This window comes from Osmerus mordax, chromosome 15 (assembly GCF_038355195.1).
Source record: "Osmerus mordax isolate fOsmMor3 chromosome 15, fOsmMor3.pri, whole genome shotgun sequence".
NCBI classification, from domain to species: Eukaryota; Metazoa; Chordata; class Actinopteri; order Osmeriformes; family Osmeridae; genus Osmerus; species Osmerus mordax.
The window spans coordinates 829,571-850,108 of NC_090064.1; the positions used below are offsets into that span (position 1 = coordinate 829,571).

Genomic DNA, 20,538 nt, shown 5'->3' on the forward strand with positions numbered 1-20,538 from the left:
TGTGAAATATGCTTGAGTGCATAGGATGCCCCATGCAATAAATGACAGTGTACCCTCTATAAATGTAAAAACATATCTTAATGAGTTCCTTTATAGTAGAGAAAATGTGATGCAGTATATAAGGTGCCCTTACAATGGTCTAAATTGGACTGTTCCCATGCCCTTTATGCTGCCCCTACATGACAGTGTCCCAAATGTTGCCCTTTCCAAAGAAGACGATTAGATGCTGTGCCCAACAATCTCCCCTAATGTTCCCACTACGGGCATGCTTTCCCAAAGTGAGGCTGTGACAACACTTGGCACAGCCACAGTCTGTCACTGTCCAAGCCCCCTCTGGATCTGTGGAGGCAGACTATGATATTTGGAAATATGGAAATATGGGGCAGCTGTCCATACACTGTCAGCCAGAATAGTAATAATTGGATTTGGATTAAATATGCACGCGTAATATAATAATGATATATTCTTAGTCATGCTGAGCAATTTTAAATGACTGTTCTGCCAAGCAAAGTGTGCTACAGTTTGGGTCACCTTCTGATCTAAAAGTCGGTGCTGGATCTGTGCAATACTAGTTATTTCTGTGAATTCCCATTTTAGTCATGGTTATCTTTCCCTTTTATCTTAAAGCTCAGCATTTAGCCTATCAGTTAATAAATGTGTGTGGCAAAGTTATTTTGAAGTAATGTATTAATTTTGTTCAAGATGTGAAGACAAAAACATTACAAAAACATTATTAGCCGACATCAAGTGCAATTAACCATGACCTTCTTCATTGTTTTGAATTTTATCCTACAATTTTCAATTGCTGCCACGTTCTTTTTTGGGCTATTATTCTCCATCTCCTGTTGAGAATATCTGCCATAGGCTAGCCTACTGTCAGAACGGTTTCAGACAGCTCATCAAATTACGCTAATTATCAGTAGGCCTAAATGCATATGCATATATATATGTTCAGTAGATTTGGTAGGTCTACAATTTACGCATTTTAACAGTCGTAATGGTTTGACAAGTTGTCTCCCTTGCCATGTTAATTGCGGCAACATTGCCGTTTTTGGGGACAACTCCAAAAAAAATCAAAATCAATTTACGCTGCTGAAACAACACCGCTGGTTTACGCTTTGCTTTTTGCAACATAACTCTTTTCGACGATCGCCTGATCTGGGCTGCACAGTCTAAGCTTATTGAGGTCTAGCTTGAATTAGGGTTGCCTGTTAGTGGAACGGCTTGAGGCTTAAGTGTAAGTTGACGTTTACCCAAGTGAGACTTATTCGTGTTAGCGACGTTGATGGAACACCCCCCAGGTCTCCTCAGTTCCCATACAGATACAGACCATTATTAAAAAAAAGAGGGGATGCTAGAGTGGTGAACATGGCCTTGTCCAAACTTTTAGAGACGTGTTGCTGTCATCAAATTCAATATCACCTTATTTTTTCTTTAAAATGGTACATTTCATCAGTTTAAACATTTTACATGTTTTCTATGTTGTATAGTGAATAACATATGGGTTTATGAGATTTGCAAATCATTCTATTTTGTATTTTTATTTTATTTTACAACGTCCCAACTTTTTGGGGAATTGGGGTTGTATGTTATTAAATTAATGTAGTTTTTTCACAGATATGTAATGTATGTTATAAGAGGAATTCAGTTAACCGATAGATGGTATAGTTGTTTTATAAGGTTAGGTAATTTGGTATAAATTTCATAACTTGAGTATTTATGACCGCTCGCATTTACTATCTATGTCGATGCATAAGCTGATATCAAACCTATGTCCCTCAACTGTAGGCTACATATAGTGGGTTAAGCAAGAGAAGTTTGTATACCACACATGCAGCTGGTGCCCTTGAAAAAAAATTAGTCCGCCACTGGTTTGCAGCAAGGTATGGCACTTAACTGTAATGTCTTCTAGTCTCCGCGGCTGTGACGCTTGGAGTAAAAAAAAGTCCTGTGGATGAGTCTCTGTCAGTGTCGAAATGTTCACCGGGGGCGAAACACTACACTAAAATGGTCCAACTGAAATCGCAAAACGATTACATAAAAACAAAATACTTGGCTAAATACAAGACATCCGCGTATATCGTTGAATTGTCTTATGGTTCCCTTATGTAAATAAACTGACCAAGCAAAAACACGGAGAAATAACACGAGATGTCCGACCTCTGCATGCGGAAACAGGCTTGGTGGTCAAATGCACGTATGTGTAGGCTATTGAATACAGAATTTTGCGAATATTGAACCGTCAGTTTTGAAGACACAGCATGACAGTTTTAATAACTTACCTTTCTTTACATTGCCCGCTTGTCTTGATAAATGCCATGACTAGAGTTTTGACTGCACATAGGCTCTCCGTAAATCCTAGTTCGGGGGGAAGTCAGCCTCAAATCATTTAATTTCCGGTTAATTTTTTCCAAAACTTCAATAATTAAAGCTGCAAGACAATATTTAGGCTACTTTTCATTATTTGAATGTGAAAAGTAACATTTATTTTGACAAAATGGTAGACCAATAAACAGGAGTTACAATAACAAGAATACAAAAACACTACTAGCCTACTGGAAAATAAATAAGCCCATAGTATTTAATAATGGGCAACTAATACTAGAAAATAATCAAATCGTTACCTGTTACTACAGAAAGAATATTAAGGGTAGCAATGGAAAAAACATATAATGCCATATTGCATTCAGGAAGGCAAGAGAAATCAGAAATGGAATATCTTACGCTTTTTACCTTTGTTGTACTTGTAATATTACCGCAAAAAACTCGTTAATTGTGAAACTGCTCGTGGGAAGTGCCACCTAATTATCGTTTCACGGCACAATTCAGGTAATGCTCTTATTTTGAAAGTGAATTCACACAAACGGAAATGCTGAGTAGCCTACTAAGAAAGTATGAAAGCACAAGAGGCGAAACTCAATAGAAAGTTCCATTGCAGAACCTGCAACGGTCCTGTAAAGTGGAATTGGGGGGGGGGGGGGGGGGGGGGTCGCCTGAAGGACCTGAAGCCCCTTGCTGGAAGGCGCCGCCTCTCTCAAGTACCTACGACCCAGCACTGGGTTGCACCAGCTATGCGTAAATTCAAACGTAGCCTAGTTTGAACGTATCTACTAATTTAGGTCGGAGTTTACGCACTACTAAGATTTAAGCGTTGCACCAACTTAACAAGTTCCAAAGTAGACATAAGTTACAAGCCCTAAGTGGGTGTAAAGTCCTCCGTAAAGTAACGGTTGGAATGGCGCATCGTTTTGAAAGGTGGGATCATTTAGAGGAGATTATAATAATGCCTGTTTTGCGTCGGCAACGTATTCTTCGCGATAGGTTACACCCCTTAGACATGTATGACGACTTTGATTTATACTCGCGCTTTCGTTTTCCAAGACCGGAGATACAGAAAATTACCGATCTGCTAGCTGCAGACTTGCAGCACGACTCCGACAGAAACGGGGCCCTAAGTCCGTCCTTACAAGTGTGCCTGGCATTACGCTATTTCGCTACGGGCTCATTTCAAAACATGGTTGGGGATTCAATTCAAGTGCATAAATCTACTGTATGTAGAGCAATTAGAAAAGTCGCACTATCATTGTGTAAGCGCTTGAACGAGTATGTTAAGTTTCCAACTCAGCTTGAGCCACAAAACACGACCCGTCAGAAACTCCATCAGATAGCCGGTTTCCCTGACATACTTGGCTGTGTAGATGGCACCCACATCAGAATCAGGACCCAAAAAAAACGAGAATGACTGTGAACAGGAAGGGATACCACTCAATCAACACGCAGATTGTATGTGATGCTGACCTTGTAATCACAAATTCGGTGATCAAATGGCCAGGGGCAAAGCATGACAGCTTCATCCTCAAGCAATCTAGCCTTTGGAGAGACTTTGAGGCTGGAAGATACCCTGGGAGTTTGCTAGGAGATTCAGGGTATCCCTTAAGAAAATGGCTTATGACCCCATACCTAAACCCAGCAAGTGTCAGTGAGCAGTGCTACAATTCAGCACACACCAGGGAGGGAGTCAGGTGGCTGAGCGGTGAGGGAATCGGGCTAGTAATCCGAAGGTTGCCAGTTCGATTCCCGGTCATGCCAACTGATGTTGTGTACTTGGGCAAGGCATTTCACCCTACTTGCCTCGGGGGAATGTCCCTGTACTTACTGTAAGTCGCTCTGGATAAGAGCGTCTGCTAAATGACTAAATGTAAATGTAAAATGTACACCAAGACCAGAAATGTGGTAGAGCGGTGCATAGGTGTTCTGAAGAACCGATGTGCCTGGTATCCAGCTATATTTTATTCTAACTTCATTGCCTACGTTATTTTAAGCACTGCAGGCTCTGGATCCTCACATAGCCTTTTATGTAAACAAAAACTGGATATTGCAATACGTTTATTAGATTTAGGCCTACTGCAAAACAAGAACACGATAGCTAAAAAATAATTATCCAAATATTTGAAATAAGAAACTGCACAAATAAATAATAATTATCAATAAGAAAATATAATGGAAATAGTAATAAATATTATTATTCATCCATTTATTCTGCCCTAAGAGTTGTCTGAATGCTATGGCTCATTTGAAAGTGTGATGACGTATCCCTTTGTTTTAAGATATTCTTTTAGTGTAAATATTTCTATGTTCCATTTGATCTTTTCAAGCAAATTTTTTTCTTTTTCTGCTTGTATCTTTTCTGTTTCCTGTTTGAGCTTTTCAATTTCCGCTTTAAAGAGTTGACATCTTAGTGTGTCAATAGTCTCCCTCTATATGCTGCCTTTAGGAAACATAATTAGAAGCTCAGGTGTAAATTTTCACTGTTATGCAGATGATACTCAGCTATATATGTCTATAAAGTCTGGAGAATTTCCACATGCTATGGAAAAATGTGTTTCTAGGTTGAGATCTTGGATGACTGCAAAGGTTCAAATTTTCGGTCCTAAAAATATAGAAATAATTTTTCCAATCTGACCTTAGACCTAGACGGCGTCAAAGTCTCTCAAAGCCCATCGACACTGTATGACTATGTTTAGCCTGTGTTCTGCTCCTCTCTCTCACCAACTGTCTCTGGAGGAGGGGATCCCTCTCTGAATTGCTCCTCCCAAGGTTTCTTCCATTTTTTCTCCTGTTGAGAGTTTTTCTGGGAGTTTTTCCTTGTCTTCCTTGAGGGTTTAGGTTGGTTGAGGGGCAGTTCTATGGGCGTATGTGAAGCCCTCTGTGACATGCTTGCGTGTAAAAAGGGCTATACAAATAAATTTGATTTGATCCTCTATGCTAGGAGTAGGAGGCCTTCTGTTGCCTTTAGCACACCTGGCTGCTGGTGGTAGGTGGGTGTTGGAGCCATCCTGAAGTGTCTCAAGCAGACATGTTTCTGCAGGTGGGGAGAGAGGTTGTTCGGCTGTATGAGGGAGAGGTGGTGCTGGTGTTGGTGCGAGTTCTGCTGTTCCACACTCAACCCCACATGAAATCCCAATTCCTGAGGGGGAGTCCTCACCAACAATGTCCAATACAAGACTGGAATATGGTCCCATGTCTGGCTTTGGACCACCTCCTGTTGGGACATTTCGTGTAAAGTCCTCAACGGCTTGCATTTTTAAATCACTCCACTTCTTTCTAACTTCCTTGACATCCCTGTGCTCCACTCCTTTCGAATTGATGGTGTCTGTGATGTCCTCCCATATTTGTTGTTTAATTGTATTTGTTACAAAGGTGTTAGATTTGGATTCTAATGGTCCTTTGTTTAGTTTATATTTTGAAAGCAGGATGATGATTTCTTCATGTGTGAAGTTTTTCTTTCTTGGCCTACGGTCAGACATTGCCAAATTCCTGAAACAGTACAACTAATGTGTCAACAGCAGTTATTAAACTAGATTAACTAGCAAAGCTGGTAACTTGACTAACGTACCATTTTGACGGAACCATTACATTGTTGAAGAGCAAATATAACCCCGTTTTGGATTAGATAGCTAACTTTAAACAATTCTAATTGATAGTCTAACAGTTTGCCATTGTAGGCCATCATTATGTTTTTGTTATAAGGTTAGCTACAATTTCGCCTGCCCAGTAATAGAATACAGTAACTTCAGCAGGCTACTACAGTACTAGTACAGCTTGTTACTACTGTAGCTGTTGCAGCTACCGTTATGAACCCTGGCCTGATATCTTAAGAGTTGACGGTATCACCGATCACCACTCGTCTTCACTGTGTTGCACTAGCTGTTTACATGAAGATTAAGGTAGTACTTTAGTTATCACCTAACAATTTTTCCTAGTTTACGTAGTCTAGATACCTTTTTTTTTTTTGTTTCGTGATTATCGTTTTGCCGTTAGCCTCTTCTAGATGCGTAGCTAAGTGTTCAAACTTACAGATGGGCACGAGAGACATGTTTGAAACACTCACGTTCTTGCCTACAAAAACTGTCACGGTCACATTAAAAATAACAGTAAACACAATGAATGACAACACAAGTACTTTATTTCCGAGATGATCATTGCATAAAATGCAAGAGTGCCTAACACAGATGTATGTTAAGTTACATTGTTAGCTTGCACTAAGTTAGCTGAGTAGCTAGTCTATGAAACCCACCTAGCGTTATCATTTGTCAGCTGTTTTCATAATATATTTTTTGACAACACGGTACTAAACACTGCATCAAGAATAGTGCTTATCACTAATTGGCCACAGAAAGATAAAACGTCACTTTCCGCGACATTATTTAGGTTAGTGTCGACTTTACGCCAGTGTAGCTAAGATGAAACGTACGTATCCGTGGTGTAACCAAACATCGTCTCAGCTTTAAGGCCGATTTATACTTCTCCGTTTTTACGGAGACGGACACAGGGAACGCCATCTCTGACGAGGAATTCTCTCTCTGTGCACCTCCTGATTTTCCTGACTATCCATCTGTCCGTCCGTCATTTTACGGATACCTCTTGGCTGTGATTGGTCCGTATTAAGAACCGCTTGCGGCGGGGGCGGGGTTGCCGTGATAAACAGGACGAACAGAATCCTTTGACCGCCATTGCTGTAAGTTTTTACAATTCATATTCAGCTAAAAAGTACATGTAAATCAGCATCCGTCCGTCCGTCTGTCCGTAACGAGTCGGAGAAGTATAATTCGGCCTTTAGTATCAAACTAACTAGTTTAAACGTATCGGTTAGTATGGACTTTGCAACCTAGACTAAAGGCCGAAATATGCTTCTGCGTCTCCGTTTACGGATGGGCGGGCGCACGGATACGCACGGATACGGACGGATAGACTTTGTTTATGGTTCTCCGTAGGCTGTGGGTGCTGAAAACAATTCACCGCCAGAAGAGTAGGTGGCGCAACGGTTTTTTGTAAGTCGTCGTGGAGTGTTTATTTACCTAGGTTATCGAGAAGTCGGAGCAAATTTACAAATGTGTGTGGCTGTCTACACAGCCACAGGCTGACAAAGTGGTCGCTCAGTGCTATGATGGAGCGGACGTTATGGCATCTGGTTTGAACGGGGTGCAAGCGAAAGTGAAGGAAACCATTCCACAGGCCCACTGTTATTCCTATTTTCTCAGTCTTGTCATGGCACAGGGAGCCTCCAAGATAAGAGAGTGCAAGGTCTTCTTTTCACACCTCTCCGGGTTGGCTTCCTTTTTCTCCCGCTCAGCAAAGCTCACCAAGTTGTTGGATGACATTTGCCAGCGTAGGCTTCCACGAGTAGCTCCTACTAGCTGGTGCTTTAATTCGCGTTTGGTGTGCACAGTGGCAGAGAAGACCAGGGAACTGAGAGATGTAGGATAGCCTAGCCTAGTAAGAATAATGACAATGATAATAATGATAATAATACACATTTTAATTGAGAAATTGAATAGTCTCATAAAAACATGTAGGCTGAAGAACTAATGATAGTATTAATATTAGGGAGTTATGTATGGGAGTCAGGTGGCTGAGCGGTTAGAGAATCGGGCTAGTAATCAGAAGGTTGGCGGTTCGATTCTTGGCCATGAAAAATGACGGTGTGTCCTTGGGCAAGGCACTTCACCCTACTTGCCTCGGGGGAATGTCCCTGTACTTACTGTAAGTCGCTCTGGATAAGAGCGTCTGCTAAATGACTAAATGTATAAATGTAAATGTATTAGCTGTAAGAAAAGGTAAATAATATCAGTGTTTATCCACCTTATTCTCAGGGGGTCTACTGTAGAAATGATTATGGGTGCAACTTCCGGTGAGATAGCGGAAGTTGCGGTTTGCTTTACGTTAGTCCCAGCCAGCCGTCAACAGTGATTCTTTCTAAAGTAATTTAAACTATAATTTAACTAAAACTGGTTTGTTTTTAAACATATGTTGTCATTTATATTGTTATTATTATTGTTATAAAATGTCATTGCAGGGCTCTGGTAGGCTACCTGTTGCGCTGTTCGCGGCTGTACTAACAACCAGGCTAAATCTGTGGCTTCAATGACAGTGTGTTGAACACACACCTACAGATAACCGTGTGAAAATGTAAGGAGTAGAAGTAGAAAGTCGGCTGAAAAATAATTACTTCAGTAAAGTATAGATACCCAAAATTTCTACTTAAGTAAGGTAACAAAGTATTTGTACTTTGTTACTTGACACCTCTGAACTTATACTATATCTGAAATAGAGCTCTACAGTCAGAGCTTGCGCAAGAAGGTGGAACGTAAGGGAGATACCCTTTCCAAAACTAAGGGCCTAATAGTGTGTGAAAGACCCAGAGAAACACAAATATCCGACGAGGCAAAATCCCGGACAATTTTGGAATCCCTGCCGGACGCATTTTTTAGGTCTCAAAAAAAGGACATGTCCGGGTAAAAGAGGACATCTGGTCACCCAATCTAAAATAAGTTAGCAGACATAACAATGGATTTTGCCACGCATAACATACTGTCCACAACCAAAGTGTGTTACAGCATGCTGTAAGATTGCCTATAGCCTACTCGTGCATTGCTTCGTATCATTGTTCCCGTATCAAGTGCGGCATATATTTCAGTGCGTGTTAAAATCCGATTTACAAACACAAAGCTCCCACTGGTGGGGTGCTTTCTGGTTATAGAAAATGCAACTTGTTTTCCGAAAAATACGGTACAATCAGGTTCAGTGGCAAAGTAGTTCATCTGCAAAGAACACCAACATTTGTGTGTGTTGCTCTCAAGGTCACCCACTGGAGCGGTGTCCACGGTTGACGGAGAGAAAACGCATAGGGACAAGATTAACTTTTTAAAAGAAAAAGGAGTTTGCTTCGGTTGCCTCTGCATTGGGAATAAGAGTAGGGATTGCGATAAGCGCTTGACTTGCAATATGTGCAGCCAAAACCATCCCAGCGTCCTTCACATCAACCATCAGGTGAGAGCAAGCAACACAGATCATAAACAGCCCAAGGAAACGTCGGTGAACAGTGCACTGCTCTCTCTGCAAACATGTGGTCATACAGGGGCCAGGATTAGGGATGTTAGCCACCCTAACAGTTCAGGTCAAATCCAGCAAAGGAGACAAAGTCATGCAAACGTATGCATTTCTTGATCCATGCAACACAGCCCCATTTTGCTCAGAAAACCTGATGATGTTAAATATATGTAGCCAGGTGGAAAGTGGGGCAAGATTTTAATAGTTAAACCGCCTATCAAAGGTTGAAATGATAGCGATCCCATGTCACGCTGGCCCTTTAAGAGACAGGCCTGCAAGTTACCGTTCGGCCCGGTAGCGCCGCGAGAGGTTAGATGCCGTTAATGCAAGGTGCACTGCAAGCAAGGTGGTGCTTATGCAGGGTTAAAATATTATAATAAAAATGTATAAGACTACAAAATAATAGGAATTTACATTTGTAATAACATATACAGCTGTTTATATCGGGTTGGTGACACGGATGACTTTGGGTATCAGAGAATAACTAATAAGATTAGCGTGGAGGTTCTTCTCCTCGTGAAGAGCTAATCATCACCAAGAGTGTAAATGTGTTGAGAAAGGATGAAAAGATCAGTTTCAAAAATATCTAAAAGGACTAAACTCATGGTTGTGCAACATGGTATGTGTTTTGAGGTTAAAGTATATTTATTTTGTTGAATTAAGAGGGGAGAGAACGTGCTTCATAGGCCCTCCGTGCTTATTGTCGAGTAACAGTGGAACATCATCGTAAGTGATTTACTTTTGTCAGAAAATGAGTTTTGTTCATTTAAAAGGGTTAATGTTCATGTAACTTTTATGTTTGTGAAATGTTAAGGCAGGTTTTGTATTCATTTTCTACTGAACACAAGGGGTTCAACAAATGCTGTGTGTAAATGAATACCTGCAATGCGGAATAGCACGTGTAACTTGTTTCATTACTTTTTTAAGTGGCACTAGCATGTTTGTTCATTACGGTGAATGTTTAAATGACAATGTGAATAGTGCTCAGGATATATAAATCCGAACAGGACTGTGTTAATTGTGAATAGAGATTTATCATTTATATTTGTGATTGAAATGAAGCAGCTGTGTTGTATGCTGAATATAAATGTTTTATCTGTGTATGTTTCCTGTAGGAAAAGAGGCTGCTACAGTTGTCTATGCTGCCATAGAAATCCATTTGTTGCATGTGTAAAGCCATTCTCCATAGACCCCGGATGCGGCACAATTAATGCTGCACAACTACAAGTGCAGTCTGGAATAAAACAACCCACATTTAATAATTTCAAACTGCCCCGTCGCTATTGTTCAGTCACATTACCGGGCCACATATATGAGGAAGGAAATCTCAAATTCTCAAATTCCTCTCAAACTTGAGCCAGAGATTGCAAGTCGGTCCGTGTACCTTGTGGCCATTGGTTTTTCTATTTTGCAACCCGTGTTGACAAACGCAAAATAGGGCCGTAATATCGTTTTGTCACTTTAGTAAGTCGAACACACATTTAAGTATAACGGCTTGTTTTTGGTTGTTTTGTTTTATTTTGGAATAACGGAATAACCATATAACACAAATGGTATTACGAGCCATTTACTCGTTTGTTTGATTATTCCATATCCTTTATGCTGGTATCTGCAAAAAATGAAAAATAGCCTCGTAATATCGTTTTGTCCATTTTGGATGTCAGAACCAGATGATGGGGAAAGGCTTGGTTTCCGTTGTTTTGTTTCATTTTGGAATTACGGAATATCCATATAACACAAACGGTATAACGAGCCATTTACTCATTTGTTTGATCGGCCGTATTATGCATACTGGCACAAGTGAAAAAGAGAGAGAGGGGGAAAAATGTGAAACTATTGGGGGTGTTATTACTTGCGAACACCAGAGGGCAGCAACGACTAGCTTTAAAAAAAAATGTTCCTGTGATCTGTAGGCCTACAATCTTGACGACATGGCAGCAGGTTCTTTAGTAGAAGACACACACACCAAACTGAAGGCACATGTTGACCGCGTTTGCTAGTTGCTACTTAGTTAATAAATCTTTGATGAACCCAAGTTTCTTTAATATATATGAAGTTTCTTTAATATATATTAGAAACATTACAAGACGGGGCTCCAGTGTGTGTTCAAACAAGGCCAAAAGTGCCAGACGGTATCAATCACACCCGTGCAAGTAACACTCCACGCCCCAACCCTCCCTCCCCCCACCTAAATTACGCTTTCAGTTCTGTTGTACGTCTTAATGAAGTGCATTGAGGCAATCATAGTAAGAAAGGTAAGGTCATGTGGGAGACCTTTGCAGTTTACATAGACACACAACTGACAGAGGCACTGTTGTGGATACTTTTTCAAAGTTCTGATCATATTCCAAATTCAACTTCTTCAAAGTCCAAAAACAGTACGGAGCAGCAACGAGAGGGTTCCCAGGAAAATCTGATTTCCCTTTTGTCTGTGCTTCACCTTTTATATCCAATAAATTACACCCCTGAACTTTTAAAACAGATCTATTGGCCTACTACAATTGTAAATATCCTACGACTTCTGCTCCAATTGGGCCTTGATGCAATGCCATTGAATAGTTTCTGCTGTTTCTGCCACGTTTTTGGGGACTAACCAGGGACCAAACCAGTAACTTGTGCCCAGTTCCTCTTTTCTGCCCTACTACATGTGTTTTCCAACACCAGTTGCAATCAACCCTGGGTTATAGCCCTTCACCATTGCATGGTGCCATTCATTCTTCACAGGTCACACCCATCAAGTCAAAGTGAAAAGTAACTGGTCCAACTCCATGTCCAAGCCCATGGTATCTGTGGAGGAATACAGTCATCACACTTGTCAAACCCTCCCCACACAAGTCCAATGACTGCATGTTTGCAGACATACAACACAGATGAGACTCAGGAGAGTGAATTAGAGATAATGGTAATGGGAGGGTGTTGCACTTTTCTGCTTCTCTTTTCTCCACTCACTTCTTTACCTTCTCACGCTTTCCAATTGTTTAAACAAGTCTCTATATTTGATTCTCTCTGTATCCTGCACAAAAGATGACCGTGTACTGTATATAAAACATTCCGGCATATAAATCCACGTATCTCCACACTCAGATCCTGTCACCCTTCCCCAGTCCGCTGATGTTTTCAACTAACCTAAATACTACAACAGCATAATACAATTGCTGAAATTCAGTTATGACTTGTGATTTTGGAAAGCCACCCCAGGATTTCAGTGGCCCCATCTGGCCACTCCTATAAAACATTTCTGGGGGTGCCACTGCTTTTGCCTGTTAATGCCTGCACTGCAGTGAAGAAAACTATATGACAACAATAATGTTTAATGTAACTGGCCCCTCTAACAGAGGGGCCAATGTAACTGTTGCCCCCCCCCCCCAAGATAGTATACTAACTTTAAGCACAGAAGTGTAGGCTGATATACAAATCGTCACAAGCAGAACAAAAATTTTCTTTCAAAGGACATTTTTGAATTGTGTGTCACAGGGTATGAATGCATTGATGTAGGCTAAAACGTGTTGTACATTGATGGATGCAAGGACAACAATTGTATTGTCCCTACAATGGCCTTTTGCAAAATTGAATAGATTTAAATGTAATGTTTTGGGTCAAGTTAACTCTACATTTAATCCAAACTGAATAAAAGTTACATGAAACAGTTACTTTTCACTTTGACTTGATGGGTGTGACCTGTGAAGAATGAATGGCACCATGCAATGGTGAAGGGCTATAACCCAGGGTTGATTGCAACTGGTGTTGGAAAACACATGTAGTAGGGCAGAAAAGAGGAACTGGGCACAAGTTACTGGTTTGGTCCCTGGTTAGTCCCCAAAAACGTGGCAGAAACAGCAGAAACTATTCAATGGCATTGCATCAAGGCCCAATTGGAGCAGAAGTCGTAGGATATTTACAATTGTAGTAGGCCAATAGATCTGTTTTAAAAGTTCAGGGGTGTAATTTATTGGATATAAAAGGTGAAGCACAGACAAAAGGGAAATCAGATTTTCCTGGGAACCCTCTCGTTGCTGCTCCGTACTGTTTTTGGACTTTGAAGAAGTTGAATTTGGAATATGATCAGAACTTTGAAAAAGTATCCACAACAGTGCCTCTGTCAGTTGTGTGTCTATGTAAACTGCAAAGGTCTCCCACATGACCTTACCTTTCTTACTATGATTGCCTCAATGCACTTCATTAAGACGTACAACAGAACTGAAAGCGTAATTTAGGTGGGGGGAGGGAGGGTTGGGGCGTGGAGTGTTACTTGCACGGGTGTGATTGATACCGTCTGGCACTTTTGGCCTTGTTTGAACACACACTGGAGCCCCGTCTTGTAATGTTTCTAATATATATTAAAGAAACTTCATATATATTAAAGAAACTTGGGTTCATCAAAGATTTATTAACTAAGTAGCAACTAGCAAACGCGGTCAACATGTGCCTTCAGTTTGGTGTGTGTGTCTTCTACTAAAGAACCTGCTGCCATGTCGTCAAGATTGTAGGCCTACAGATCACAGGAACATTTTTTTTTAAAGCTAGTCGTTGCTGCCCTCTGGTGTTCGCAAGTAATAACACCCCCAATAGTTTCACATTTTTCCCCCTCTCTCTCTCTTTTTCACTTGTGCCAGTATGCATAATACGGCCGATCAAACAAATGAGTAAATGGCTCGTTATACCGTTTGTGTTATATGGATATTCCGTAATTCCAAAATGAAACAAAACAACGGAAACCAAGCCTTTCCCCATCATCTGGTTCTGACATCCAAAATGGACAAAACGATATTACGAGGCTATTTTTCATTTTTTGCAGATACCAGCATAAAGGATATGGAATAATCAAACAAACGAGTAAATGGCTCGTAATACCATTTGTGTTATATGGTTATTCCGTTATTCCAAAATAAAACAAAACAACCAAAAACAAGCCGTTATACTTAAATGTGTGTTCGACTTACTAAAGTGACAAAACGATATTACGGCCCTATTTTGCGTTTGTCAACACGGGTTGCAAAATAGAAAAACCAATGGCCACAAGGTACACGGACCCAAGTCTCACTGGAAAACGGTTCTACGATTTACCAGGAGCCGAGTGCACCAGCTGGGCGTACACCTGGGCATAACGCTACGTCGGACGTAAAACTGAAAGTTACGACCAATTTAAGTCTAACTGGCGCACTAGTCGTAAATGTAAGCCCTTTGTGTGTTGCACCTGGGTGTACATTTTACGGCTAGTGTGGAGCAGGCGTAAATTGGAAAATCGGACTAATATCCATGGTAATTATAATGTACAACAGTTTGATCGCACATGCAGCGCGTCTTGTTTATAGGCAACATATGGAAAGGGCATTAAGGCAAGATTGAGTCATCCGTGATCGCACAAATCCACTGTTAATTGTATTGGTGATCGATTTCCAAGCTGATTGTTTCTGTTTGCTTGTGTTGATATTATTACATTTCCCTGTGAGCACGCTTCTATTCTCAGTATACAACGCTATACGTTTTCTAATTTCTCTATCAGTAAAATGTATTTTTCTTTTCTTTTTCTTTATCCATGCTTGTATCTTACCAGTTCTTTGCTAGGAGTCTTACACGTTTCAGACAATAACCTGTGGCCATAATGGCTGATGTTCAATCCATGTTCCACCAAGTAAAGGTAGCCCTAGACAATCGAGATTTCCTGCGTTTCTTGTGGTGACCTGAAGGCGAATTAAATCAAGAATTTGTGGAATATAGGATGACTGTGCATCTCTTCGGGGCAGTGTCATCTCCCAGCTGTGCTTGTTACGCTCTACGACACTACAGAAGATAATCAGAACAGTTTCTCTGATGAGGTAATTGGCACAGTCAATCGGAACTTTTACATGGACGACTGTCATAGCCCTTGTGCTACCTTTCAGGATCGTTTTGACCCACAGCTATGTTGTGACAACTTTTCACGATAAATAAAGTGAAACATTTTCTTTATCCTTCACTCGGTCTCGGGGTAGTTGTGAGCCACAGCGTTGTCTGCGTTGTCTATTACGCCAGCCTCGCGCTGTCTCCGGGTCCTTGTGACCCCCCTGCCGTGTCCGCTTTGTGTATTACGACACCGCCACTCTCGTGATTTTCCTAATACAACAACGTAGATGCGTAGGGGAGGGAATTTGAAGGGGGGTAAATCACGTGACATATCACCAGTTACCACTAAGTAGAACCCTTGCGCTGTCTTCGGGTCGTTGTGACCAACAGCTATGTTGTGACAACTTTTCATAATACAAAAATAGAGTGAAACATCATCATGCATTCAGGTTTTACACAATATCTGTATACAGTAGTTAGGTGTTGCTTCCTTGGTATATCCTCTCTTCCTTCTCCATGTATTTATCTCCTAATCCTTCTCTTCCTTCACCAGGTGGAAATGTGTAAGTGGTAAATGTTTGTGTGTGTGTGCATGAGGCGCTGGAAAATGAACTGACAACCACCCCCCTCTCAACTTCCCCCCTTTCTTCCATCAGCTGGCAACCGATTCACAACGCAAGTTTCACACTAACTGTCTATATGGTCTCCTTCACCAGCTTTCATGCAGTGACCCTTTCACTTACAAACACCTGGTCAAACAAGCCACTAGTCTGAAACCTAGTTTCATTGTCAATATAATTTTTCAGTGCTTTTGACATGAGTTTGTTCAGAAACCATCATGAGTCAAAGTTGAGTCATAGTTGGGTGTGTGATGATGATAACAGTAATATAGACACATCCAAGACTACCAGCACTAACTGGGTAGGGAGGGGTAAACACCTCCAAAATAATTGAAACTAACAGACACAAACACACTGACAACTCTGAGAGACAGGAAGAGTAACACAAAAAGTGAGAACATTTAATTAGAAATGTTATTGTATGTAAACAAACTTAAAAACAACAACAACAGTGACCAACAAACCATATTTACAGAAAGGTTTATCTTTCAGACAAGGGATAAAGTCATGGATCAACAGACTACCCCAGTGTTTCCCCTACCATTATATTAGGAGGGCACCCCGCCCCGCCCCCTCCTGGAAGGTCAAGTAAAAAATAAAAATATATAGCGCCCGATCACAAAATAAGTCATTTAAGGTTACCTTTCCTATAAAACGGGTATACAGCTTGCTCTTTTATTAAACAAACTAAATGGCCTTATGTTATTTATCTTATTTACACGACGGCATGTCATTTCTGTCTCTACATGGTCGCCGTCGGTGTACAGGCATAAAGCAGTGGGTTTAGACAGCAGTGGGCAAATGCCATTGGTTCAGCCACCGCCAGCCACACACCCAGCACCACCTCCAGACTACAGCCCCTGGGAAGGACCTGTAGGCGCATGAGGGCATCCACAGTGATGCGAGGACCAATGCCACAGTGGTCCTGACAGCTCTGCGCTTCTGTCTCTGCACCTCCGGAGGACTTCGGCGGGTCAGCCTGGACATGATGACACAGTAACACACCAGCAAAACTACACCAGTCGGTGTTCCACCAGCTACAGGTGGAACACCGATACCCAGACAGGACCGTTGTCAGCTGGGTATAAGCGCTGGCCCACCATCACCCCATCTCCTGCTTCCTGAGTCCTGGCAAACACTATGTCTGAAACTGCCAAGAGAGCCGCTGGCAACCAGGCTCCTGGAAAGGGAGAGGGGATAAGGGAGACAAAGAGGAGATTTGGTGGTTAGATCAGGAGATGGAGAATACAAGTGAAGACGTACCAAGTACATCTGAGGCATGGGCACGTGAGAGAGAGATAAGGGATGAGGCTAGCTCACCTACATACACCAGTCTCCGTGCCAGTAGCTGTCTCATGCCTGAGGTGTGCGTGTCTGTTGCTTTGACTCCTGCTAGGTAGCGGTCCATACTGATGAAGGCCATGATGAGCACACTCCCATACAGGTTCACCGTGTAGATGACGTGCATGGCCACACAGGCACCTAATCCGAAACGCCAGTCCGTCAGCGCGGCATCCGCTGCCCAGAACGGGAGCATCAGCATGAAGAGAAGATCGGCAGCAGAGAGGTGCAGCCGGTAGCTCTCTGTCAGACTCAGTTTGGACCTGGGGACAATCAGATAAACACTCTGTGTCATCTTCTACATCAGAATCAGAATTAGTTTTGTTCGCCATGTAATGTGTTCACACAAACGCGCATGGCGCGCGAGCAAAATCTTTTGGAAAATAGTTTTTTGAGCTTTATGTAAAATAAATATAGCCGTTTTTCAATTGGTAAAACGTTGTCTTGTGAAGGTGATGTTTTTTTGTCTTTTATTTTTCAGCCCCTTACGTTTTTTTTGCCTGGTTTTCGATTGTTATATAGTCTCTACTAGCTAGCTTTCGATCTCGGTGTCACTGTTGTGTGTAAGAGAGACAAAGGGGGCGGGGTAAGGGCTGCACAGACGTTCATTTGGAATAGACCAACCGGCCTTGGGGACCAACCGGCCTTGGGGGCCCACCGGGAATTCTCCCGGTGCTCCCGATGGCCAGTCTGCTACTGGTTGAAGGTCTTTTACACGGCACCCCTGCTCTCATCAGACTGCACTCCAGGGTGCCGCGGCACCCCGGTTGGGAAACACTGGTCTAGAGTCACGCATCTATGGCTGGGGATTTCACTGCGCTGCAAGTTCTACAGCAGATGTTTGCAAATGTCGAGCAAGGTGATTCTGAAGAGGAGGCCGAGGATGTGTCAGAAGAAGAAGACGACGGGGAAGAGTACAATGCAGAGCATGTGTCAGAAGAAGAAGAAGGCGGGGAAGAGCGCAACGCAGACCGCCGCGACGTGTCGGCGCCCGAAGAAGACAAAGCCGAAAATTATCATCATGAGGATCAAGTCCCTCAAATGGACATAGATACTTTCGTGTCCAAAAACTGCAAAATCCAATGGTCTTCGGTTCCGTATGGGAATCAGAGGATGCCATCGCAACATAAAAACACGGAGAGGCCCCCCGGACCCACAGCTTACGCTGTTTCCCACGCTCACGACATCGTCTCCACGTTTTTACTCTTTGTCACGCCACAAATCGAAAGAGCAATCTTGGACGAGACAAATCGGGAAGGGTATCTGAAACGCGGAGAAGAGTGGAAAGCCATGGATGCCACTGACCTACGTTCCTACATAGGGCTGCTAATCCTGGCAGGGGTGCTAGTCCCGAGGTGAAGCAGCCACTAGTCTATGGGATGCACAAAGCGGCAGAGCGATTTTCCGTGCTACAATGCCGCTCAAACCTTTTTACATTTACTCGTCAACGATACGATTTGACGACCCTGGGACACAAGCGGCGAGACGCGCAACGGATAAGTTGGCGGCGATAAGAGAGGTCTGGGATATGTGGGTAGAGGGATTACCTCGCCTCTACGACTCAGGGCGTGAAGTGACCTTGGATGAACAACTGGTCGCATTCAGAGGACGGTGTCCTTTCAAACAGTACATGCCAAGCAATCCGGCAAAGTACGGGATCAAGTCGTGGGTCACGTGCGATGCAAAATCAAGATACGCTTGGAAGATGCAAGTCTACACCGGGAAGTCAATCGACAGAGCCCCGGAGAAGAACCAGGGGATGCGCGTCGTGCTCGAAATGACAGAGGGCCTGAAGGATCGCAATGTCAGGTGTGACAACTCATTCACCTCTTACGAACTCGGATGCAACCTCATGACGACGAGAAACATTACCATGGTTGGCACGGCCCGAAAGAACTGAGGCCTGTTCCATAAAGCGAGTTTACCGAATAAGCCAGACTTATGTCAGTTAGTCAGACGCAATCTAGCAGATGCTTTTATCCAAAGCGACTTCCAAGAGAGAGCTTTACAAAAGAGCATAGGTCACCAATCATAACAACGAGATATCCCCAAACATTGCGAGCAGCCAAAACATGAAGCATACATTGTGGAAAACCAAATAAGTACCAAAGGGAAGAACCATAAGAGCATGCAGTTAAACAAGTTACAATTGAAAAACATGAAACTCCCCACAAGAATGCAAGAGTGTACCTGTAGAAAAAACTATCAACAGTAAAATATTTCACAGCGAGTACAAGAATTTGAAACCGTTACAACTAACCAACAAGAGCAACAAGTCTCTCAATACGAGTCATTGTGATCCTGGAGGAAACTAACATCAGGTCCAGCCAAGCATTCCTAAGTGCCGTTGTACTCCCGGAACAAGTGCGTCTTGAGCTTTTTCTTGAAGGTGGGGAGACAGTCAGTGTCCCTGATGGAGGTGGGGAGTTGATTCCACCATTGGGGGGCCAGACAGGAGAAGAGCTTGTGTTGGGAGCGGGCGCTCTTGAGCGGTGGGACCACCAGACGGTGGTCTGAAGAAGACCATAGGTGGCGGGGGGGGGTGTAAGGCTGGAGGAGAGACTTGATGTAGTCGGGTGCAGTCCCGTTCACTGCTCGGGGAGCGTCTGGGTATATTGAAGACAGACGGGGAGCCATGTTACCCCGCTCCTCATCTCCCTCCACTGGCTTCCCATCACGGCCCGTATCAGATTCAAGACTCTGGTACTGACCTTCCGAGCGGTGAATGGGTCATCAGTTCAATATGTAGGCTACATTTATAGAAAATCAACTTAACCCTTGTGTTATCTTCGGGTCATTCTGACCCATCAGTCATTGTGACCCACCGTCGTATTGCGACAACTTTACCGCGTACAAAAACAAAGTGAAGCATTTTCTTTTAACCGTTGGGCTGTCTCAGACCCCCCACATTGCAAAGGTTAAAAAACATATATTTGTATTTGTTTTTGTATTGGGTAAAATTGGGTAAACACAACGATGGTTCGTTACCCAATACAAAAATTCTGTTCATTGAAACCAATCTCTCATATCAAACCCATAATCTAACTTGTTCATAAGATCTGTTTACCTTACTTGAATAAATTCATTCGTCAGATATTTTGACGTGCGTGTTCACTAATGTTACGATTGGCTCTACACTTTGAACGAATTCATTCCTAAAGATGAGACTGATTATTACATATTAAACATAGGATTCCCTAATGTCCTAAACCAATATTAGGGTGGTGCCCCGAGACTTAATGATACATTAAGTATTTCTATCTTTAAACAAGCAAACCCCGCTACAGCAGTGTGGGGGGGGGGGGGGAGGGGGGGGGGAGGGGGGGGGGAGGGGGGGGGGTGGGGGGGGTGGGGAGAGACCAGA

General features: G+C 42.6%; 1 protein-coding gene and 1 pseudogene across 7 annotated transcripts in view; both read right to left on the reverse strand.

The window, feature by feature from the left end:
* Positions 1 to 2,356, reverse strand: part of nsmaf (neutral sphingomyelinase (N-SMase) activation associated factor) — a 177,908-nt gene extending 175,552 nt beyond the window's left edge. For all 7 annotated transcript variants that reach the window (XR_010878311.1, XM_067251515.1, XM_067251514.1 and 4 more), the window contains exon 1: positions 2,283 to 2,356. Coding sequence is in view for 6 of the 7 variants with exons in the window: in XM_067251515.1 (XP_067107616.1) it covers positions 2,283 to 2,320 (38 nt within the window). In the remaining variant the exon portion in view is untranslated. The remainder of the gene's footprint in view (positions 1 to 2,282) is intronic.
* Positions 2,357 to 16,575: 14,219 nt separating this feature from the next.
* Positions 16,576 to 17,469, reverse strand: LOC136957945 (C-X-C chemokine receptor type 4-like; annotated as a pseudogene).
* Positions 17,470 to 20,538: the final 3,069 nt, after the last annotated feature.